Source organism: Venturia canescens, chromosome 1 (assembly GCF_019457755.1).
Source record: "Venturia canescens isolate UGA chromosome 1, ASM1945775v1, whole genome shotgun sequence".
NCBI lineage: Eukaryota > Metazoa > Arthropoda > Insecta > Hymenoptera > Ichneumonidae > Venturia > Venturia canescens.
Genome location: NC_057421.1, coordinates 28037501 through 28062850, shown reverse-complemented (window position 1 = coordinate 28062850; position 25350 = coordinate 28037501). Strand labels below are relative to the sequence as shown.

General features: G+C 39.1%; 2 protein-coding genes and 1 non-coding gene across 4 annotated transcripts in view; 2 read left to right on the top strand and 1 right to left on the bottom strand.

Annotated features, from left to right (window-relative positions):
* The window catches only part of wmd (serine-threonine kinase receptor-associated protein wmd), a 76334-nt gene that overhangs the window by 4029 nt on the left and 46955 nt on the right, over positions 1-25350 (bottom strand). The window contains exon 1 of one of the 2 annotated variants that reach the window (XM_043430911.1): positions 560-1100. The exons of the other annotated variant lie outside the window; for it this stretch is intronic. Within the exon in view, the coding sequence (XP_043286846.1) occupies positions 560-674 (115 nt within the window). The 5' untranslated portion in view covers positions 675-1100. Of the gene's footprint in view, positions 1-559; positions 1101-25350 lie in introns of those variants that run through there. 2 annotated transcript variants of the gene reach the window in all.
* TRNAF-GAA (transfer RNA phenylalanine (anticodon GAA)) lies at positions 2499-2571 on the top strand. Its single transcript has one exon. It is a non-coding gene; the product is annotated as a tRNA-Phe (tRNA).
* The window catches only part of LOC122417425 (uncharacterized), a 47889-nt gene continuing 29462 nt past the window's right edge, over positions 6924-25350 (top strand). Inside the window, exon 1 of the mRNA XM_043430932.1 lies at positions 6924-7644. Coding sequence (XP_043286867.1) covers positions 7575-7644 — 70 coding nt within the window. The 5' untranslated portion in view covers positions 6924-7574. The remainder of the gene's footprint in view (positions 7645-25350) is intronic.

The following is a 25350-nucleotide window of genomic DNA, read 5'->3' as shown; positions in this document are numbered from 1 at the left end:
TTTTTCCGTCCGAGAGAGAAACGGGGGAAAAAAAATTGTTGAATCAAAAGTCGGATCTTAACGTTCAAATATATACGTCGAGAGCTGCACAACTATTGACTGTCCTCTTGCTCTCCTTTTCATCATTTTGCAAAATTTAAAATCATTTCAATTCGATTTCTCGTTAAAATATATACTTTTCGAGGATCCAACGCTGAGTCCGAGCCATTCATCAAATGATATGTCTCGTGAAAATAATGAGAGGAATGGTTAGAATTTGAAACAACCTAACCTAACTTTTTTGTTGTACGATTCGGCAACGAATTTGGTTTGCCATCGATGTCTCGGTGGTTATTTCCGAGCTCACAAAACGAAATTTAAAGTTTTAACATCCCTCAATAAAATTAATGACTTTTAACTTTTAAGAAGGAGTCAATAATTGTTCATCACACGATGAGAATTACATCTACAATATCTACATCCGTACACAGCATACATTGACGCACAAACGAATAAAATAAGCATGTAAATTAACTTTTGAGATCCGTTGCAAACTCAAGTACTGTAGAAACGTTCTTACCTTTGCAAGCAGAGATGAGATAATAGCCAGACTCTGTGACATCCGAAAAAGCGAGATGAACAACCGGCCGTGTATGCCCGCTACACGTCAGAGGTGTTTGTCGCAAATTCGCCATTTCCGCCGCTATTTTGAATTTATTAATTTCGAACAATTTATCGGGGTATATTCTCGCGATAACGAGCTCAAGCCAGCCGGGCACACGTCAAAAATGAATAATCGCGTGAGATGGAATTTCAACCGGCGCTTCCGATCGCGAGAAACCCCGTGCGTCTAACAAAACGAGATTCGATTAAACGGATTCACTCGTGATTATACGTTGAAAATAAAGGCAGAACGACGCAGCGAAGAAAAAATCGCGTTGTATGAGGAAAAAAATCACTTGACAACGTGACAAGAGAGCGTCACGATTTGACAACGCGAATAAGCGTATCGGCGTCTTTTTTCTTTTTCGTATTTCTATCGGAACTACACACGAGACGCCAACTGAAAAGCGACTTCGCGTTTAGCCGAGATATTACCCACGAGCAGAACGTCTCTCGGGCAAGGCAGGAAGCATCATGGCGGCCTCGCTGACTTCCCCCACCCCGACCACATTCTTTATTTTTTTTTTCAGTTCGCAGATAGCGATCCGTAAAATCGATATAAAATTCTAAATTCATTTATTCAAATTTCATAGAGAAAGTAATAACTGAGAAAAATGAAAATCTTAAATTTCAAAGTTAAAAAATATCAAATGTAAAAAACCTTATATAGATATCGATACTTTATTAGCAGAAAACCTTGTAAAAGTTCATTGTCCGTCGAGCACTGACCATTTTTCAGATCTCAAATTCAATTTCATTTCAAAAGTGAATTTTGCGATCGTGTTTGGTCGTATTCTATTATATTATAGCTCACAATTAATATCATCAGTTTAATAATTTAAATATTGAAATTAGCTAAAAATAACGTAAAGTTATCACGTGAAATCGCTTACAGCGTGTTTTTTATAACCAATCACACACACTTCCTACATTGTAGTAGGCAATTTTATGCGAAAGTCGTTGTTAGGAATTCCCCCTTTACTTCACGTCCTCCACTGTCTGCGATTTACGTACGGGTATTACCGAGAGACAATGAAAAAAGGTTTAAAAAAATCGTCTATGTACGAGAACAGTGTGACCATGAAATCGACCATTCCTTTCCCTCGAGGTAACCTTAACCGTTGAATATGCTCGTTTTTCCATTGAGATCCTCGATGTGCCACGTTTTTATTATGTTGTAGTATGACAATAATTCGATATGACCATCAAAATTCTACCACATTCAGCTCACGGTAAAAATTATGTTTCGCGTTTAAAAAACATGTTTCATTTATAAAAAAAAAATAATTTTGGAAACAAACTCCCAAAAATTTTCAAGTCAGCAGTGGCCAATTGATTTCAAATGTAAAATTCGAAAAACGTCAAAAAGCCTGTCAAAATTGTTGAGTACAACAGTGTTTATTCAAAAAAAAATATTTTTTAGTGATAACAATTGAAAATGGGAAAATTCCTGCGGAATTTCATTTCCTCAGAATTCAGGTGTCCATAAGTATTCATGGAATTTGAAAATGGCCAAGGAGAATTGGAACTACGTCGACTCCCTGGCAGATGTCCTTTATTCCTAGTCCACAGCTGAATTATTGCCAGTCCTAAATCAGCAGGATTAACGTAAGTAGAAGTTAAGGGGTGAGCCGAGTGTGGAGTAAGAGAACGCGGTGCGAGAATAATTCATTGGGCAAACTATCCAGTGAAAATGGCGTCGTTTAAGCGCATATTGAATAATTACAAAAAGTTTGACAGGCAATATCCATCGGTTGAAGTAATTAAGCACGGGATCGATGGGAAAACATTAATATTACTCGGCTACTTTTTTTGCCACAACTTTATTAAGTAATCAATTGTATTTTTCACCGTAAGCCGAAATAGCTCAGTTGGGAGAGCGTTAGACTGAAGATCTAAATGTCCCCGGTTCGATCCCGGGTTTCGGCAACTTTTTTTTTCGTCCAGTGTTTTATCGACGAGACTTGACCTATGGAAAGTAAAAAGTTTGCTGTTCATTTTGTAAACAAACTTGTGATTAATTTAAACAACTCTTTTGATGCCGGTAAAAACGGGATCGTCGGCAAGTTTTCGAACACAATCGATAACAGAGATTGAAGAGGTTCCTGACTTATTCACAGTCATTATTCCCACCACGTTACACCGGTAGATCGTTGGGTTATGCAATTTTTCATTTTAATCTGACAATCATGGCGATAGATGGTGAGAGAATGCGCCACTAAAACTGAAATTATCGTCGCGTGGAGTATTTTCTGGAGGATTTATGACGCAACATGCGATGCAGTTAGCAGACGTGGACGATAAACGTTTTCGAAACTTGTTGGAAGCTAAATTCTCAAATAGCCCGAGGCTTTATCGAAAAACAATGGAAAAATATTCCTCGTTTCATCGAAACGCTCAGAGGGCCAAAAAAATCTCGTATGGATCCTTTTTTTTTAACGGGACGTTTTCGCGAGCCTCGCACACATGCTGGTTCACATGATGTATTCGGTTTGCTGGATTCGAATCGTACTCGATGGAGCAAGAGAGAAAAAGGCTTTAGGAATTAAGGTCAATTTTGAAACCAATCATTCAATTTTTCAATAAGACACAAAAAGTTTTCATTATTATTTCTTCGAATACTTCGACCTTGAGGTTTTTAAGGTAGTTCATGCACGAAACGATTTTCTTGAGAAAGTCTTGAAATGAGCTGTTTAAATACGTAGTCGACTGACACGAATATCAAATTTTAAAGGGCTCGTCTCGTCGGTTATTGAGACGAACCCTTTAAACGCGCGCTGAAAAAAAGGATCGGTAAATTCAAAGAAAATTGAATTGTTTCAACCCAAAACTATACGATAGCGGGCGGCGAAACAAATATAGAATTGTTTCAACTCACCAATTTGATTGATTTTGAAACGACGGATTTGTTTTATTTGCATCCACATTTGATTAATCCAACAAAATATTAAAATAAAATTTGATTGTTTAATTTGTAGTTTCAACCAGAATAAGGATAATTTTCCTATACTTTTATTGTTGATTAAGGTAAAAATACGACGGGAAAAATATTATGTTTCAATTATCTTCCACTGCCCGTGATGGTCATCTCAGTTTGTAGTAGTACATCTCTGGAGCCATTTTAATCAAAGAAAAATTCCTACCTGCATGGGGATTCGATACCGATCTACCTGCCTACACCTTTTAGATATGAAGAAAAATACACAGGATTATAGGGACTGTGCGTAAAAAATTTTTCCATATTACGGATGAACGCTTCGTACGAAGTTTATAAAGAAATACACAATTATAATGAAGCATTTGATGAAAGTTTGGGAAAAAATTCGAGACGATTGTCTTACTGGTAATGAAGATGTATTGCCTTAAAGATTTAATGAAATTGGTAATGAGCACTCGTATAACCTCACATGTGCTTATTCGGCATTTTGTTTCTTCTTGGCTTGGCCCTTTCCTGCTGTCACAGCCTTCTGTCTTTTTATTAGATTTCTCGTATTTCCTTTTTCCGTATTCTTTTCGAATCTCTGAAAACCGAGTGAATTAACGATATTTTTGGGCCCAGATTCAATGGAGCCGTGCGTTTGTATCCGACTCGAGAAGTTTTTAAATTCGCATCGAAATTCCTAAAACTACTTGGAATATCGTTGGAGAGAAAAAAAAGTTTTTATGAAAAAAAAAATTCTCAAGCTGCCTGGGTTAGAAACTGTATAAGAATGATTTGTTCGATCCTCGGTTAATTCTCACCTCTGGCACACGTTGAAACTGTGAGTGAAGCGATATATGGAAAAATTGAAAGTTCAAAAGTGAGGTTTTTCAAATATTCTCGAAGGAATATTTCCCCAGGATTTTATTAATTGGACAGTCCGATCGATCGAGTTTGTAGAAACTCGGTTAAATTTCTAATAAATTAAAATTTTTAAGGAACCTTTGAATTCTCCATTTGTAGTATTATTCGTGAAGAAGAAAACGGTAACGACGGTTTGGAATTTTTCGATAACCAAATAACCAGAGAGTGCGCGAACGAAAAAAGAAATTGGCTGAGCGGATAATTGACTTTTCAATCGATCGGCTCTCACTCAATCAAATCTCTTTTCTCCCGTTCGGTCCTGGATAGCCAACATTCGCCAGAAGCGCCTGATACGCATCCGCGTAACTATTTCCACTGGGAAGTCCATCGCGTTTGAATCCACGGAGCTCCGCATAAATGCCCGGGAATCCGTACAAAGGAAGTTCGATAGGCGCGGATATAAATAAGAGACAAATAAAACAGGACTCATATATCGAGCACTGGAAACTAAAAAGCCGAATTCACCGTTTTTCAACTGATGAAATCAGACCACATGCGCTCCGTTATTTCCAAACGATCAGCACGAAGGATTTACGATTTATTTTTCGAAATAAAATTTTTCCGCTCTCTACATTTTCTCATTTACAGCCCACCGAAACTCAGTTATCCCACAAGCCACAGTGATAAACGCGAACAATGTGCCGGAGCGTGTCGATAGTTTGAGGGAAAGAAATCCGCGTGTATGTGAGCAACCGTAATCTGTGGTTTAGTTTTCAGTAAATGAAATGAAAGAAAAATACAATCCATAACTTTGTCATGCCAGGCTCGTTTTTTTCTATGGAGAGGGTAGGGTTCAATATGTCAAAAAATCAAATTGTAGAACGGTCGACGTTTCGAAATTTTTGAAGTTGTGATATCAGATTGGAGACAAATAAGTAATTCGAAATTCTTATTTCCGATCGACTATTTAGCAGATTACGCCGAACCGAATATTTCTTCTTTGATTTGTATTTACTCGAAAATATATATTTCGATAGTTTTCATTTCGAATGCAACTTGTTTTATAGACGGACCAGAATGTAGGGTAGCGAAAAATCGAAAGTGAATTTTTCGAGCCCACAAAACTTGGATGTGCAGAATAGCGATGGCCCGAAAAGGTGAAAATCAAAATGAGGATGTTTGAAATTGGAGATTACCAGTCTGAGTATAAGTGAGTGAGTGAAACCTTGAAGTTTCTACTTTATTTATTTTCAACATTCAAAGCTCTAGTCGAATTGATCTGTCTCCATATTATCATTGATAGTTTATAATAACTAAGGATTTCAGCTGTTCGAAATTTCAGACATTTCATGCCCACCGCATGGAGCAACAAAAATCCGAACTGTTATTCGCTCCGCTGATGCGATCGCCATGAGAAAAGAGCATTGAGAGTAACTGAACAATATTTTCGACGATAAAACAAAACAAACAGAAACAAATGATGTTTTTTACACAAAAAGAAAATCGCAAGAAAATTTCTAGCTGGTTTGCTCAATTTCCATTGCAAATTACGAGCTTAAAATTCATCCCTCGGGCACACAAAAATATCCCCCCAATCGTTCACATGCACGAAGAATCACGTGGAGAAATCGATTTTTCAAAGCCCAGCAGTTAAGTTATACGAGAAAATCAATTTTAAAAACTAATGACGCTGCTCCCGAGAACACTAAACATTTGTTGTCACTTCTGCATGGATTTTTCTTTCTTCTGACACAAACATTATCCGAATATGTAAATATTGATTTGTTTTTCATTGGCCTAAAATACGTTTGAATGAAAACCTTTCATTCAAATGCCACGTAACACCCAATAAAGGAAAGAAAAGTGATTGAGTAATAGAAAAAGAGGCTTTGAAATCGCCCACTGACCGTTTTGCGATTCGTAAAAAGAAATTCGTCAAAAGGTCCCGCTCTTCGTTTCGTTTATCGATGTGATGGACGTGCGAAAAGCTATACAGCAGCAAAAGCGATTAGATTCGAGATTCGACGCGCCGGACCTTTTTTCACTCCATCCCAGGAAAATCCCTTCGTATTACACCGGGAGAAGTAATCCCCGATGACTGATAAAGATCGAAGCTCGAGATACGCGCCGGAGGGAACAGAATGGAAAAGAAGCGAGGCATGGAAAGCGAGGGAAAACGGAAGAGACTCGGGGGTTCAAAAAAAGTGACGAGAGAAGAAAAAAAATCAAAAAAGAAGAAGAAAAGGAAAAAAAGGATCGTATGAGTTTCGAACCGAAAGCGGCGTATATTCCAGTCGCGTTCTGCAGCAACCCCCAACTCCGCAACTTGGGAGTTGCTTCTCCGCACGAGAAATCGCGAAGGGATTTTGAATGGGGAGGGGGCTGCGGGTGATGGGTGAATGTCGAAATGCGCAAGCGTACACGAAAAACGAAAGAGAGGATAGTCGAGGGCGGATGCGAGGGTGGCGGGGGTTGAAATCGCGAGAGCATGGTTCTCGGCAGTGCCCGAGAGACGAGAGAAAGAGAGAGTTCCTCTCGGCTAGATTTTACCTCAGTCGGCTTTGGGGGCTCTCTCCATGAAGGAACCTTGACCTTGCATCAAATCATTTTTTTTCTCGTACCCCTGCACTGCCCCTTCGTCTTTCATGCCCGGGATGAAAAATTAGGCGGGACGGGAGATAGAGTTTGAAAAAAAAATATTGAGCAACGATCGGTGAGAGAACTCGTTAAAAGTATCCACTTCCAGCGACAGTGCCGGTCGGAGGATTGTGCTTTTTTGAAAAAACAAACGAACGGAAAGAAAGAAAACTGGAACGAGTGGCGAAGACAATCGGTTTTTTTAACGAAATTGTCAATCCTATTGCGAAATAACAAAAATAAATTAGACCTTGAATTGGACCGGTTTTTTTTGCTTCAACAGCCAATTCAATGAAATTCATATTGTTGTTTTATCTCGAGCAATACGTAAGCAAATAAATTACTCCGGGTCACAGCTTGGAGAGGCTACTCTCGACCTCTCGGTTAAAAACTCTCGAAAGAAAACTCGGTTTCGCGAAACAAGTGGAGCAAGTGAAACAGAGGACTCCGCCAAGAGGGGAAAAGGTGCTTCGGAATATACAAGTATATCAGCTCGAAAGAATAAAAAACAATGAGAGTTTTGTGGTCCCTCGTGACTGTGGCCGCGTGTCTCTATCACAATTACGGATGTACACGAGCTGGTAAGTCGACATCTCATCGTTAGTAATGTACGAATACAAAATTTCAGCTTTTTTCATTGCACTTGAATGAAGAAACAATCAGTGACCAAACATCGTGTGAAAAGTCCATCAAAGTTGTTAAATAATCACAAAACCAGACAAATATTCAACAGAAAATAGCATGAAAAAAAATTTATACTAAAATGAAACGTAAAACATTTTTCAGGGTGAATGAATTCCACAGATAAATGGTGTACAGATTTTAATTTAAGGTAGTTCATGCACGAAACGATTTTCTCAAGTCTTGATATTTACACAGAGTTTATACGGGTAGTCGACTGACACGCATATCAAATTTTAAGGGGTTCGTCTCATCGGTTATTGAAACAAGCGTCTTTAAGGAGGGTGGATCGCGACGATACAAAGTTGCCATGCTAAACCATGTTAAAAATATAAAGAATTTCAAAATGTTAAGAATTTCATCAAATTTGGCAAATGTATTCTTTGAAAATATATAAGACAACATACATTTTTTTAGATTTTTCTACCACATAGCTCTCGAGTAATTGAACACTAAAGTTCACGTGTATAAGCATAGAGTTTCATCTCATGCATAAGAACTTCGATTTATCGCTCAATTGTGCGATAACCATGTGGTAAAAAAATTTAAAAAAAATGTTATCACGAAATTTGATTAAATTCTGATTATTTTGATTTCGTGATCCACCCTCCTTAAATATGAAGAAAAATGCACAGAGTTATAGGGACTGTGCGTTAAAAATCGTTTATTTTTTCATATTACGACTGAATGCTTTTTTAATGAAAGTTTGGGAAAAAAATTCGAGACGATTGTCTTACTAATAATAAAGATGTATTGCCTTAAAGATTGAACGAAATTGGTAATGAGGACTCGTATAACATATGCTTATTTCGACATTTTGTTTCTTCTTGACTTGGCCCATTCCTGTCACAGTCTTCAGTCTTTTTATTAACACTTTTTTCTTGATTCATTTCCCTTCGTGTTTTCCCTTTGCACTCTCGAAAGCGATTTTTGACATAAAAAACTACAGTATTTTAGCCAGGGACGAATGAAATTTCGGGTTCGGTCAGTGATGGATCCCCGATTAATTAACGGCTTGTAGTTTCATTCGCTAAAAAATCAGTTGGACAAATTTATTCACAATTTTGAATGAATAACTTTAACGTTAATTTAAAGTGTTATAATGTCTTTAATTAAGCAGTAAAAATCGATCCAGCTTAGACACCCATAAAATACGATCCTTCGGGCATGATCTACTTTGACACGATCGAATGAATTTTTACTCTCCGCACAGACAATATTCGGTAAGAGGAAGTAAAAAATAGTGAGGAAAGCATACTTTGCAGAAGTACGCACCGCAATAACTCGTTAAAACAATTTCCTGAGTGCTTAAATTTACTCGTGAATAAAAGGGTGATATTGTTTTACAAATGAGTGTACAAAAAACCGTTTGATATTATACGTCTTCGTTTCATACGCAATGAGAAAAAATGCGGAACGTAAACGCTGCGTTTGATTCGCCTATAAAAAAATGTCCCACCCCGTTTATTCTAAAGCGGGCGGTCTTCGTAATTCAAAACCGCAGAAAAACGAGGTTATGGAAGACGAAACGGATAAGGCAGCTCCGTTTTATTAACGGTGGAGAGGTGCAACATCACTTTACCATTGTGGGATTTCACAGTTGGTATTTAATTGAAAATAAAGGTCCGATATTCGTACTACCATGAATCTCGTGTAATGCGTAAACGTGTGTATTTGCATACATGCATACGTGGGTCCGGAGAGAAGAGATCGGTCACTGCACTTTGGACGATTGCCGGCGGATGGGGAATAGCAATTAAGTGATTATCAACGTGCCATCGACTCCATGGTGCACTAAGCCGACGTTGCCTCCTACCTTTGTGCACATATCGATCGTTCTGGATCACGAAAACGATAAACACAGTGGGACAAAGATAGTCAGTCAGGTGAAAGTGCTCTCTTGATTGTGACCCCTCCGAGTGGCCATGGACTTAAGGGATTATGCGTCCCACACTGCCATAAACATTGATTGGATAAGCTTCCATCGTTTTCTATAAAATTATACAAAAAAACAACTGTCTCTTGCTAGTTTAAAGAATTAATTAATTTTTGCAAAAACAAGGAAAAATTGGAAGTTTTCATTCACTGTGTGGACTCTTATTTGAAGCATCGCACTTTTCGAAATTGTGCAAACTTAAGGAATCCGGTAGAATAATAAAATCAGTTTAAATCAAACGGAGCTGGGCTCTGCATGATTTTTAAATGAAATTGCGACACGAATCGTGACAAGCTCGAAGTTTTCCTGCCCATAATGTGCAGGATAATCGTCGCTGTTATCGAATTTATAATCATTGAGAGAAAGTTCAGTCGTGAACGTATAAAAGTTTGATAAAATTGGAATTATGGATGATAATTATGTGTGCGACACAGTCACTTAATGAAGAATAAATCACTGTTTGAACCTAAATACATCGTCGATGAAACGAAACAAATTGGAAACCTGTAACATCGATAACAACCTTTTGTAATATCGTGAGAAAGAAATTCCGTAAAAATGAAAAACCCGAAAATCCTCCGAGGGAAAAAAAGGTTGGGACAAGTGTTTCCTGGCGACATCACGAAAAATGTAGAAAAATTTCCATACAAAAAAGATGAAGGGACCAACTGTAAATAATTTCAACACAAAAATTCAGAAAAAAATTCACAAATCATGAAAAAAATGATATTAAAAAAAAAATACAAATCTGTAACTATTTTGTAAAGTGATTCCGTAGAAATGAATTGTCCGACAACAAAATCCCCTTTCGGATATTCGGCGTTTTCCAATATTTCACATCACCCAAAAAATTGATATTCCGAAGAAATTTGCAGTCTGATTCTTCCATGTAAATGTCATTTATTTCATCACAATCCCTTGTTCCAAAGGGAGAGATAACTTTTTCGCATAAATATGGATTTACATGAGAAATAAGTGTAAATTTGGAGGGTTTGAGAAAAATGAGATTTCAGGAAAGAAAAAAGTGGCATGATCAATCGGATGATCGTTTATTCACATCCAGCAAATCTTTACACGCGCTATCAATCATTAAATCGATATTTTTTCTCCACACCCGCCCATCTTAGTCTCATGCCAAATCTCCAATCTTCGTACTAATATAAATCAAAGTCCATGCACGCGTGTATGTGTGTGCGAGTGCTTTATACGTACTCGCTGATTCCTGGTTGGCATTTCCGGTGCTACGACCTTAACACTCCCGACGGATCTTTCACCGCAGTGAGCCGGGAATTCAATTCTCACTCGCCCCATCCTCCACCTTTTCTCTTAGCTCCTTTCCTCTCTCATCGTCCGCCTCTATCGTCCGATGTTCTCTTCCTTCTTTACTCATCCATCGTTCGCTCTTTCACTTTCAAGTTGGCGAACGCTTTCCCACTATATTCAGCCCCTTAAATCCTTCTTCGACCTCCCGAGAGTTTTCGCACGCTCGACGAACCGCCCGCGAGCACACCGTTATGGGCACATATATGCAGGGGCATTGAGTGCCAAATCGACGGGTCGGTGTACAAAAACTCTTCATTTTTTATCACTTTACTGGTGCACAAAGATTTTCGGAACTACGCACTACCTGAATTTTTCATTTTGAATTTCACCAATTGAGTATCGAATAAGAAAGTGTTTTGACGTTAGAAACAAATCTTAAAAAGGTTTTGAAAACGTTGGTTCGTTCGAATTCGCATTTTATTAATTTTTTAAAATCTTATTATCACTATTTGCATATTACAAGGAATAAATCCTCATAAAAAGTGTCCAGCCTGAATAACCTTGCTCAAAATAACCAACGAACAAAAAACTGATTAACAATGTAACCCATTAATAGAATAACCACGAGAATACTAGTCATTTAAAATGAACTTCAAGTTCGTAATTACTGGAATATGGAAAGTAATTGAAATATTCGTTTGAAATATTGATTGTGGATAAATATGAAACCCTATGCTGGATTTTCATCACTAGATCCGAAATGTTTGATTATAAATTCATTGTTTATTGTTTTTAACACGTTTAACATCTTGAGATGTCTCGAGAACACCCAGCACAGGTTCGCGTGTGTGTGTGCTTTCGTTCGTTTATTTGTTTGTTTTGGGATATTAGAGTTATTTTGTACATCGGTTATATTCACCACGTTTATTCTGTTCAATTTTTGTTCGTGATGATTTTTCTGCTCGTATTTTGTTATTTAGGATGGGAACTTCATAAAAGCGTCCGACGAAGTAATTTTTCATTAGGTTTACATGTCATTACTCTTCAACCGTACGTTGATTCAAGATGGAGCTTCAGGATTTAAGGCACAAGTTTCGCGCAGATTTACGCATGGTTTCCTAGCTGCTAAAATTGAAACGATTTCCATGGAATAATTGAAGCCTCTCGTGCTCTGATTCCATCCGAAATGCCCCATATATACGTAAATACACAGCTCTAAATTTATATGTAGGCGAAGGAGCTGCAATTAAGTTCAATGTGCTAGCGCTAAAAGGGGATGGGAGTAGACCACCGCATTTTGCTTTCAAGCATTTTCTCGTCTTTCGTCTATACATCTTTCTTCGCTTCCCTTTTCTCTTTATCTATCCGTCGCTCATTCTTCGCTTTCCGATTTTCCGTTTCTTCGAGCACGGAGAAGATGAGCATTCATCCGGTCGTCCGGTATGTTCTCTCTTATTCCCTCGATTCATCATTTCTATATATATATGTGTTTATCAGACTAGTCGAAAGAGCTTATTCACCTTCCGCGTCCCTTTCCGAGCCATTCCATTTCGCATTACAAATACAATATGTGCTCCGTATCATAAGGAAAATGCTTTCTATGTACTCATCTTCGAGATTATTTCTATTGAATCGTTTCTTCAAAAATGACGAGCACTAAGATACACTCGTGATATCATTTTGAAAACTTGAATGCCTACCGCGATATTCTATTGTTCGGGGAATATAACGTAACTCGCGATGATAAAACTTCTGCAAAAGTCATTGTATTCGGTTTTCAATGAATTCCATTTTGAAGATATGCGTCACGGTGACAGAAACGAGTATTTCACAAACTTGTAATAGAAACTGATAAATCGTGCGGTGTTTACGACTTTCGGTTTGTTTTGGGGCTCGGCGAAGCCGAAAGGCCCTCCATGTAACGTAAAAATTTCCTCATCGCAACTTCGCTCGTGTGATAGTTTGAAAAACTTTGACGGGAGGAATAAAACACCGGTCGTGAATACAGAACAGTGCACTATTTAAGGACGCTTGTGCAAACAATGTTGCGTGTCTTTTCATTAACCGTTGAGACATGTAAATTTCGAGGTTTGGAAGGAGAGCGATTTTTACTGTAAAAATACGAATATTCCGGTAAATCTTCCTTGGGGACTTGATTTTTTTTATCACCAAATGTAGCCAATGTTAAAAAGACCTCCGTCTTTTTAACAATTTCTATGCCAAAAATCAAGTCGTTCGATTGGTTCGATAGGACGTGAAGAAAGGACAATTTTACGAATATTCCTGTAAATCTCCCTTGGGAATTTGATGTTTTCCAGGACCAAAAGTAGCCTGTGTTATTCTCCGATCTTTCAACTAACTCTATGCCAAAAATCAAGTATATTGGTTGCTTAGTTAGAGCGTGAAGGAAGAACAAACAAACGACACTTTCGCATTTATAATATTATTTAGGATTCCAGCTTCGTGGCAATCCCTTTCGAGTTCGATTATCCATTTCAATGTAAGCACGTTAAAAAAAAGTGGTTCGCTTCACCAGTAATTCTCCAAATATTATCGCATATTATCCCCAATTCTGTTGTTTCCGTGAGATCCCTCGATCTTCGACGTCAATGGAAATAGATTTTTTTTTCATTTCGTTTCAAGCATAAGTTTAAACGTGATTTCGACAACAATTTTATTGGAGTTGGGAAATAAATGACCGCCGAAGCAAGGCCTCTTGTCAGCAACAGAGATTCGATTGATTCGCTATGAAATTATTTCCCGAGCATAGAGAGCTTTCTCATAAATCGGCGAGAAGTACGAGACGTTTTTCCATTCTGTCTACCATTCCAATAAACTCGATTTCTCCTTCGACGAACGAACTTTCCTCTCCTTTAAGCGATCACGTTGGGTGCAACGAAATTCAATAAAGCCCCGCGTACATAGCCTGATAGAGCTTATGGAAGCACGTACTAGGACGTACGAGTACAAATGAAATATCACCGAGTTACACCGCGATTCAATCTTTGCCTCCGGGAACCGATCTCCGAATACTGGACATCGCGGAATCGCACAATATTTTCAGTCACGACGAAAAGCATTGTCGTTTAAAAGTGTACATTTATATTGCCGAGCACGTCGCGTGCTGTCGCCTCGATAAAGAAACACCTCGAATCTTGCAGCATGGAACGATTTCCATCCAAGAAAAGGACACATCAAATTATTAATCGAATATCCATGCACGATTCAACCTACGGATAAAAAAGCATAAAAAACATGATTTTTCGTCCGTAAAACTATCGACGCGTGATCCCACACTGGAGCATAATCGAGCATATTCATGAGTATCGTGAATGTTTGTTCGCACATGCCCAACGCTCGATTTTATTGATGCTAAAATAACACCTGATTTATTTAATATAAACGAGCTTTGCTGATGAATAATTCATCGGCAAAGCATCGGATATTTGAACGGCCGTCCTATGCGATGGAGACGACGGAGTGAATATCAAATTTGTCATAATCAATGAGCACCCCGCGTTCATGTCTGATTCTGCCGAGTGAGTTAAGCAGCCTCGGGCGAGGCTTGCATTGGTTGGCACGCACCGATAACACTCGCTCAACATTTAAAACGATGATAATTTCGTTGCACTCCCGCCTCGTTGTTTCAATCGTGCGACCTCAGCGCGTTTAATACGATTCCGAAGTCAATCGCGGTGACGTCATTAAACATTTTATGGGCATAAAGCATGCATGGCCTCGTTCCTTTTGCTCGAGGAAGCTGCCAACGGAATAGATCCTTCTTGCCAAGTCCCTGCCTCTCTCTTCCTCTTTCCGAGAAGATTTTCGAGCTTCGCAAGACACGCGAGAGATGCCTCGGCGCCGTACATCGGTGCTAATGCGTATATATAAAGCCAGCAAAGCCGCGCATAGACGTGCGACGCGACGTGCTCCTGCTACAGCGCAAAATTGAAAGGAAACTCTAGCAATTCTCCACGTTTTTTCCTCTTTTTTTTTACTTATCCATGAACTTTTTCAACTCCGCGTGCGGTTCGCTCCGTCGCTTCTGCACTCTGCATCTCCCTTTTCTCCTTGTCCCTCTCTGCTTCGACGCGCGCTCATGAATTTTCCTCGGTCTTTTTCGAGCGCAGTAGTAAAGCCAAACGTATGCGCAGCCATATCGGGAACGTGACTCGTGACGTGCTGCTATTACTCGACTTGATATCATGCGAAGTGTTAAATTGCGTTACTCAACACATACACGCAATGCGATTATTATATCGCGTATTTCCGAATTAAGGTAGTTGCTTCAAATGTTTGGGGTGAACAGACGTTTATTAAAATGTCTCTATTCGTTGATGAATCTCGCCTGAATTTACTGTTTCAAGGAAAACTGAGGTTACCGAACTCATTTTGGAGAAACTCAATATCGAAGTTCAGTCAAAATGTCATTTCATTGCGCATCCCTTGAATGGGACGAAGTCGTTACCTTCACACTTTTTTGCTCGTGCGTCACTCTCCTATGAAGAAATTCATTCGAAAAACTACAGTTCGCATCAGGACACGAAATGTAGAACGATTTTACTGAAAAAAAAAGATAGTTTACCGAATGACGAGAAGTCACCGAAAATATGCGACTGCATCACTATCAAATCGGGTTAACTGAGACTGCGGCGTAGAAATGCGGCACCAGTGGGAGCCATTCCTTGACAGGCGGTCGTTGACATAATATCCTCCAAAAACGCCGGGCGAAACAAGTAACACGCACACGGAAGCACACAGGGCTCACCGCGTTGCCAAACGTTTGTCTTTATTTCAACGCAATTTTCAATTACCGAGAATAAATTTTCTGCCAAACATACGTTATCAAAATAAATGTATTTCTGAATAATAATTAATATCATCATTCGCGGACTTGAAAATTTTCGCATTGTTCATCCGAATATGAATAGCAATCATTCGGTATCTGCAAAGTGGCACTGCTGACGTCACTCGATGTTTTAGCATAGGAGCTTCGTCTCTGACCCCCAGCCTCTAAAAAGATTGAGCAACAACCTTAAGGCGTTGAAAACGATACTTGAATGCAGTTTTACTGTTATTCGTTCTCCTTCATTTCGAGCTGTGCGTTGGAATGGAGCGAGCGAGAGAAAGCGGCTGGAATTTTGGACTGTTCGGGCATTTTAATATTTGCTATTCAACGAATATTTTTCACTGGAAGGAAAGCCAATGCGTCGATGATTCTTAAGGTAGTGGAAACGCTGAAACTCGATATGAGAATCCGTGAATGATTCGAGCGATGGAATCTCCGTTCGGAGCTTTCGAACTGACTCCAAAAAAGAAAACACCGACGTCGTTGTTCCGCCTTTCTATATCGGAGACCCGAAGATATTCAAGCGCGCGCGGGAATATGAAGAGAAAAATGGAAAGGTAAAAAATGTGTGAGATAGCGAATTCGTTCTTGAGACTCGAAACGACTTCATCCCACCGCGCGCGAGCGCGCGTAGGAGACGAACAAAAGAGAAGAAAATGGAGAGAAAAAATTATTGCTTGAAAAGCTGTATCAGAGCGGTGAAGAAAATGGTAGGAAAACTTTGTCTTTCGTATAAATTTATATACGTATTGGTGCCGCGCTGTGTGTCTGTGTGCGTTTAACCGTGAGGTGGAAACGAGAGAGAATAGAGTCTAGTTTACCGAGAACTTAAGAAAAGATTTATCCGAGCGACAAGCGATAATGATCCGGCGTGTATATTCCACAAAGAATACGATATACTCCGCGTGGAACGTGGGCAAGTGTGTGTCTGAATGCATGTTCAACTTCTACAGAGAAGCGGGGCTACTTTTTTTTCTGTGTAAAGAGAGAATATGGAAAAAGCTCGGAGAGTAATGAATTTTAAATATGTTTGCTAAGAGATCTCGTTCTTTACATCGCCGATGAAACATTTCAAGGTTTCGTGCAGTGAATAGCATCTATATTCGTCGGATGTGCCAGAGAGCTTCTCGCGATGAATTTTTACCACCGTCCCAGTTCGATAAACATTCCCAGACAACTTTTGGTATCGAACTATGTTTTTTTTATGTACTCGAATATCCTGCTACTGTTGACAGATTTTCTATTGATCGTGAAGCGTCCAGATCGGTGAAAGATGATAGAATAAAAAGCATTGTAGACAAAAGTCGAGGAAAAAATCGAGAAAAAGTTGGAACGCCCAGCCCTGCACTGGCTTGCAAACTCAGTAACGGCAAAAAGTCCTTCGTATCGCTCGGGTTTCGGACACTTTCCCGGGGCCCTCGTACAAATGCATGGGAAAAGAATGACTGTGAGCCACACTCTAGAACAGTCTCATCGGAACGAAAAAAAATTGTAAACTTAAGCAAAATTGGAATCCAGCTGGTGAATAACCGTAGAATTGCATGGGATCGAGCCCTGCCTCGATACATTCGAAACCATTTCCTATATTAAATCTTTGAAACAAGCGGGGGACAAAAATTTCCTTCGATGTAACTTTTACATTGTGGATTCTCTGATAAAGTTCTTCTATTGTTCGACTAACGCGATTCTCGGTAGTAAAATTATAGTGATTGGCAACTTACCAAAATATGAAAAGATTCTGCCCACAACGTGCTTCCGCTAAAATATTTCTCGGACGAAATCAAGGAGAAGGCAAAAACTACAAGCAGTTGAAAATCGACACTAGAAATTTTTATTCGGTTCGCATACGTTACATATTTAATGGAAACTCAAAACCACGATGATGTCAAGCACTAGGAAAGACATTAATTTCCGCTGCCACTAAAACCAAACGTCCTCAAAATCTCAATACAGATATTTTATCGTCTTCCAATGCCATCGGAAATTTGGTACGCATATATATTTATGTATTTATTTGTTCGAGTATGCCTTCGTCGAATTCTACGTCGATATCCTTCCGGGTATTGCCCCTATAAATGCGATCTCGTTCCCCTCTATGCGTCGTTTTTATTTGCTAAGATTTCCGATCGTCTGAAATAGTTGCAGGGTTCTATCAAACGGTTTTTGCCCGGCTGCTCCTCAATTTTTTTCTTATCTCTGCTCCGCCCCCCATCCACTTTGTACGCATGTCGATAATTCCTCGAAAAATATCAACTGAATAAAAAACTTTTGCTAAATTCAATTTTTGCAAATAATTTGAGGTACCAATCCCTGACGGAGAACAGTAAATTTACCTTGAGGGAGTCACTGTGATTAAATTAGTCAAATTTCCGAACGGAATCGAGTGCTATTGAATCGCCAATTATTTCCTGCGTATGTTTTATCGTTAAATCTCGAAATATCGAACGTGAATAAAGTTTTCCCGTGAAGTAGACTGCTCCCAACGATGTAGAATGATTTCGAAATATTGTCGGAAACTCAACGGAACTTGAATTCACGCAATAGGCATTTTTTTCAAACCCAAAAACCCTCGTTGCATGTTTTCTCGAGCGTGCATCACTCGAGAGGAAAAATACAAGTATGAAAAGTTTCCGCTCAAAGAACTGCATCCACAGAATCTGCCGCGAGAGATTTCATCTACGAAAAGGAAGAAAAAAAGTAATTCCTCGATCGCTCCAAGTATGTGCATGAATGTTAAAAAAAAAATCGGAATTTCCGGGTCCCTCGATCGAGAGGTCACTTCCGCTTCCGACTGGTTCCTAGAAATCAAGGGGAAAAGGAACACGGATAGTCGAACGGTAGAGGATTGAGGGAGCGTTGAGTTATTCTCTTCGATGTCGGAGCGAGCGAGGAAGAATAAATGGGATCGTGGTGTGCGGGGGTAATTTAGTGGGCGAACGCCAATGGACCGCAAGTATAATTTATCTTCGAGCGAAACTTTGTTGCGAGGCTGTATACTTATGTGCACATATATTATAAGTAATCCATGAAATTCGCGAAATATAAATGGACGTGTATTTGTGTATAAGCACATATACGAGCTTTCGACAGAAGTTGAATACGAGAGGAAATAAAGTAACAAAAACGACGTAACAGGGGCGGGAGCAGGTTGGAGAAAAGAAATTCTTGATAATCAGCAAAAGATAAAAGACCTCCGATTCGATTGCGAGAAACAGCCGGAAAAGGAGTAAACTCAATACGAACTAAGAAAAAAAAGTGCATTTCGCCACGTTCGCTATTTGTTTTTTCACTCTTTATTCACTTCGGCTGTATAGAAAGGACTTGGCACGAACGAGGCAGTGGGCAAAATTCACGAATCGCAATCCATCCATTGTTTTTTCTATTATCCGAAAAACTCGGAGCGTTCCTTCGGGCCATGAGAATAAACTGTTATTCCAATCGCCATTCAAATGGAAGAGAAGTCTGCAATTAGTCGACCAATTTTCATTAGCAAACAGACGAGTATGCGAAGAAGATTAAAGAAAAATCGGTTGAAAGGCACCAACATTCTGAATCCAACAACAAACTATGAATATTAACGGACGATATAATTTATATGGACCAGAGTCGTGGCTCAAGCCATTGAAAGATAAAAGCAGACATCATCCGAGCACAGTCCCATTTCATTCTAATTTTGCTCGTTGATTTAATCCAATACGATAATTCTTTGTTTCGACTTCATATTTCTAACAATTTTTCATCTTCTTATTATTATTTTTTGATATTTCATCTTTGGAGGCAATTTTTTCGTTCCGATGTCAATCAACCTTGACCAGAAAATCCGAAGCTTTGAGAAATTTCTTTATACGTACCAGTTGACTGATTTTTCATGCGTCTCGTTCTCAATTAATCGTTCTATATGGAACTTGAAAAAAAATGAAAACAGTGTTTTTGATGTGATCATTCTTCGTCGTTTTCATGCGATTTATATTTCTGTTTTTTTTTACTCTGCACTTTTATTCGACGAATGCGACTGTCTTGGTTGTTTAATTGCAACGTCTTTAGCTAACCCGCAAAAAAATCGTGGATCGGACGGGTTGAAAGGGGAGAAAAAAAATGAAAACGAGTCTTTGAGTGCGGGCAAACGAGGAAGAAAGGAAAGAGCGCGAGGGCAAAATGACAGCTCGCAACTTTGATACGTTTGCTTGTGTCTGAAAATGCAAAACGACTTTCCAACGAACAAAATATGATGGGAGTGAGAGACGTTTTTTCCATTGGATCTCAATATTCTCGACATTATACTGCGTTCACCCACAGCCGGCTGGGTCTAAAAAACGCGTGACGAGAACGTTTATTTTATCGTGCTTTATACCCCGTTTGTGGGTCGCGAATCTTTTTTCCTCGTCTACGATTTCTCAGCATTACTTTTCTTTTTCTTCATTTACTCGCATACTTTTTTTCGGTAAAAACAATGAGAGATTTGATCGAAACAGAAGTTCTGAACTTCTTTTATAAAACAAACATAAAAGACAAAAGTGACGACGCGACCTCTGGAAAGTTCGCAGAACAGTGAAATTTCCAATGTTCACTTTTCGTTTTTATATTTATCTTTAGCATTCGTAACTACAGTAAGCGTACGCATTGTCAGGAAATGAACAACAATAATTCATGCCACTTTGAACGACTTTACTTTCGCTGTATCGTGACACAAAATTCCTCCATTTTGAAAAAGACGATTAAAAAAAACTCAACGAAATTTCATTCACAGAGAAAACGGATTCGTTTTGGATAGTGAGGAATATATTATTTTTCAAGAATTTTAAAAGTGCTTAGACACCGCTTACAAACAACATCGTATTTTTTGAATTTTCCAATTTTTCCTCCCTTTTATTCCAAACAGCTTTATGTGAATAGCAAAAAGTGTGGTGCACGTGAGAACTATATTTCGTTTTGTTTTCGAGTGTTATTCATCGCGTCAGTCTAGCACTTACCGATAAGTGGAAATCTATTGTAAATCACAAATTTTGACTTTCAGCATAATCAATTCTATGATAAATACACGAATATACACCGAATACGTGCGACATTTTTCCATGCATATAGTTTTTTTCGGAGTTGCCCGAGCATACTTTACGATATAAACATTTGAAGTGACTGAAAAGATTTTTTACCATGCTTATATACAGAAAAAGACTCTTGAGTCTTTTGAATAAAAGGTAGGGTATTGGTCTTTTTACTATGGTGGATAAAACAATTTTTATTACTGCTCTTCGAATTAATGCTCCAGTACGTGTATACTGTTGCCACGAGGGACTATATTCAAAGTACTTTTCTCTAAAATTTTCGGCCTCGTTTTCTCCGTGTTGTGTTGTTTTTTCCGATTTTGAGCTGTTTTTCATCGTCTCGGAAATATGTGGACGAGCCCCGAATGGCCTTCGGCTTAAATCGATTGTCGATCTCCGATCGAGTCTCCCAAATATCCTGTGTGTACACAAAATTTGTACCTTCGGCTCTGTCTCTTGACCACACTATCCTACGACCCTCCGCACGATCCTTCGCATCACTTTAGAGGATGAAGTTTCCTCGAGCAGGATGTCCTTAAAAAACGATGAAAAACAAATATCCATGGCGAGAGAAAGAACTCAAAAAATAAACTTCAATATCGGTTGAGCAACGATCCCATGTAGACAAACAAATTCAATCGACTTCACATAAAAGACAGAATGAAAGAACGCCGCAACGAGAGATTCACACGAGGAAAAAACATTTGTTGAAATAGCTGTGGGCCAGCAATAAAAGCTTTGGAATCGAAAATAAATAAATTTCGAAGGATACGCAGAGCCCCGTCGTGAAAGCAGGCAAAAAGATTGCGGATGTATAAACATCGAGTTTAGTATTTACGGAAAGACCCGATATATTTTCTCACCGTAGGCATATACCGTATTTTCGCTTGTGTGTTCATTCGTTCGTTTTCGTCGATCCGAAACGACCCTCGCAGAACTACGAGCGACTGCATCACGTCGGTATTCCCTATATTTGACTGCATTCAGTCAAACTGCTCGAATCCTTCGTCCGAAAAAATCCACCCTTCGGGAACAATCCGTACCTGAAAGTGCGATCGCACAAACTATTGAAAACCAGTCAGTTTCATCATGAGTTTGTACCAGCGAAAGCCATGGAAGAATGGAGCGGAGGAAGGATCAATACGACAGAGACCGAAAGAGTTTTAATGTCGGCACTATACTTCGTACACACAGTTCGTGACTCTTGTACGGGGAATTTAAGGCGGAAAATCAGGCTAATCGGAGCAATTATTTTTAAGGCTTTTTCTCACGATTTCTTAGCGTAAACAAGAATAAACTGGTAGCCAATTCATGTCAAAAGAGAAACTATATATTTTTAGAATTTAACGATCTCGAACAGCACGTTCGAGCACCGAGAAGTTTAGAACCGAAGCAATAAAAGCGAAAAGAACGAATTTTGTGCACGTTTCGTTCCTCATAGAGAGAAGTAACAGAAATTCGAACTTCAAGGTATTCAATCATACTCGAACTAACCGAGTCGAACACTCACGAAACTCAAACGAACCAACAATGGAGTATGGAAATATTAAAAACTCTGAATTCGGACGAGCAACCTTCGATGAATTTCAATTTAACGGAATAATTAGAGAAAATGATACTTTCTGGGATTACAATGAAAGGAAGGATGAGGAAGTTGACGAGCAACAGATCCTGGAACGCGGATTTTCCTTAAGGGGGGTCCTGCTTTAAAAAATCAAAAAAATTGATTGTTTTCGGGAATGCTTTTGGATAGACGGAATTAACTCACCATAGCGAACTTTACGGTATAGTTTCAGACATTTCGAGAGTACAAAAACATTTGATTAATGTGAGAAATACTAATTCGTACGTGGTCTATAGGCGCAAAGTCTGATTGTCGAAGTTCCTCAACTGCGTACAATGTGGAGATCGTAATTATTGTCTGTAACGAAAATTCCCAATTTTTTCCCATTTTCATATATTTACCTTCCATATGATCCTATAAAAACCCGAAAAAATTGCGAAATTTTATATTTTTAGCGAGTTTGGGAAAAAACACTTCTAAAGAAGAAGAATATCACTTCAACGTGCTGTAATTAAATAATTTCGCAATTTTTTCGGGTTTTTATAAGTTCATAAGGAAGGAAAATACACGAAAGTGGAAAAAGAATTTGGAATTTTTGTTGCAGACAATAATTACGATCTCCACATCGTACGCAGCTGAGAAACTTTGACAATGAGACTTGGCGCATAAACCACGTACAGATTAGTATTTCTCACATTGAAAAAATATTTTTGTACTTTTGAAATATCCTTGAAACTGTATCGAAACGTTCACTATGGTGAGGTATTTCCGTCTATCCTAAAAACATTCTCGAAAAGAATCGATTTTTTTTACTCTCTAAAGCAGGCTTCCCCCTTAATCGTTTGGAGAACCCCATACGCGAAACACGTAATTCATAGCTGCACACGTACATTCTCGACAAGTTTTGTTTGAAATTGTAGAGAGTCCGTGAGGAGTATCAAGGATCTGTGACAGGACCCAGAGGGAAGAAAGGATGGTCCAGCTTCCAAAGCTCGCGAGAAACTATGAGAAAAGAAACTGGAAGACAGACAGAATTCTCACATGTGAAAGTAAAACTCTAGAGACGTTGGAATACATAGATGTAGCGTTAAGAACGTGGAGCGAGCTCCCAAGGGTGACGCGTATACTGTGACGATAAAAAGATAAAATGTCCGGGCGAAAGAAGAAAAGACACGTCTGAAAGAAAACGTGAGCTTGCGGACGAGACACAACATTTTGCTGCACCTCCACAGTCAGAGTGAAAGAGACAACGTGTGAATGAGTCGATGGGAATTTTTCATACAAGTACGAATCATTACTTGTCGGAGCGCCTTAATATCAAACGTTTACTCGATAAATCCGGATGCACGATTGTTCGCTTTCTGCATTCTGTATTCGTGGGCACCACGAATTTGTGTCGCACCGACACGCGGTGCTTATCGATTTCAATATCAAAACGTAAAACTGCGAATCGCAATCCTCAAATGCATCTCACCGATGACATCTCGGGTGACGCGATAGCGACATGGCGCCAAGTACTGGAGGAAAAAGTGCGTGAAAACCACGTACACAGGACAGAAAATACTCATGAGAATATCGATGAAGCATTCTGACGCTTAAAGCTATCAATTTTTCTTCTTGCGATGAGGTGCTCCTAGTCGAAGATTACTCAGCAAAAATATCTCAAAATTCATATCTCGTGAAGTTCTTAAAAAAACGAATCGGTATATCGGAATCACGAGTGCGAGAGAGATGGCTGCAAATTTCGAAATCGAAATTCTCTGACACAGTTTGACCGATGAAAAAAAGCGTACTCTTAAAAGGTTCTAAAGAGCTAGGTTTCATTTTTATTTATTTAAATCAAAATTATTTCAAGATCGAAGTTCGAGCCATGTTGCAATGACATTGATTCCAGCTCTTCAGTTTTTTCGAACAGATTCTCGAACTCCTAACTCTGAGCACAGCGAATTCGTCAGTCGAAATGAAATTTTCGATGCAACTGCCCACATTTTTATAATTCTTCGAGAATTAAACTCCAAAATCTCATAAATAGCATCATCGTATAAATGTCTTGTTGATTCCAATCTACGACGACGCTAATTTCGAATCAGCCAGCAACCGGCGCAGTAGCAGCTATACGAAGCGAAATATCGATAAGTCGTAAAAGAAAAAAATATCGTATATTAAAGGACAGAAACGCGTCAGACCGCGTTTTACTGTGGGAGATCCACGCGAGAAAAAGAAGCCAAAAGCTCGAATACTTTAAAGTGTCTTTATTGTATTTCATTGCAACCGACAGCGTGAGAGCGGAGACCGAGATAAACGAGTAGTTGATGAATTAAGGCATTAGTATATGTAGGTCGAATCCGGAAAATGGGAAAGCTCTTCAAAGTTTTTCGCACTTTGAAGAAGTCACAAACAAAATATACAGCAGCAATTGGATAGCTCAGTTGGCGTTAAAAGCCCCTTACGTATGAGCAGAGACAGGGAGAGAGAGAGAGAAAAGTAATCAAGCAGAAGTGAAATATTAAAAGCCCCTTAGTTCTGTAGAATGTCCGGAGGCTGGATCTAGCAAAGAGAAGAAGTTTCACGAGAGGGAAAGGGTAAAAGGTAGGCAGGTGCTTATAGAGAGAAAGGGAGTAAAAAAAGGGAGATCGGTGGATTCCTCGAGGGACACTGCAGGCGCACATCGCCTAAATGTTTCTGTGGCGCACCGCTTTTAGCGAGAAAGCACTGACAACTCTACATTACTGTGGCGATAAAGCCCACCGCCCACTCACCCTCCTCTCACTTTTCCCAATCTACGTATTATGCATGCATGTGTATAATACACCACACGTATGCCAACTTCGTTGGCTGTGTAGCTGCTTCAGAAAAATATCGCCTTGTTTTTCATGACTATATAGAAGAATTTTACCCCTTGGGCTGGGGCGCTGCATATATAGGCCAAAGCGAAAATATAAAATGCTCCAC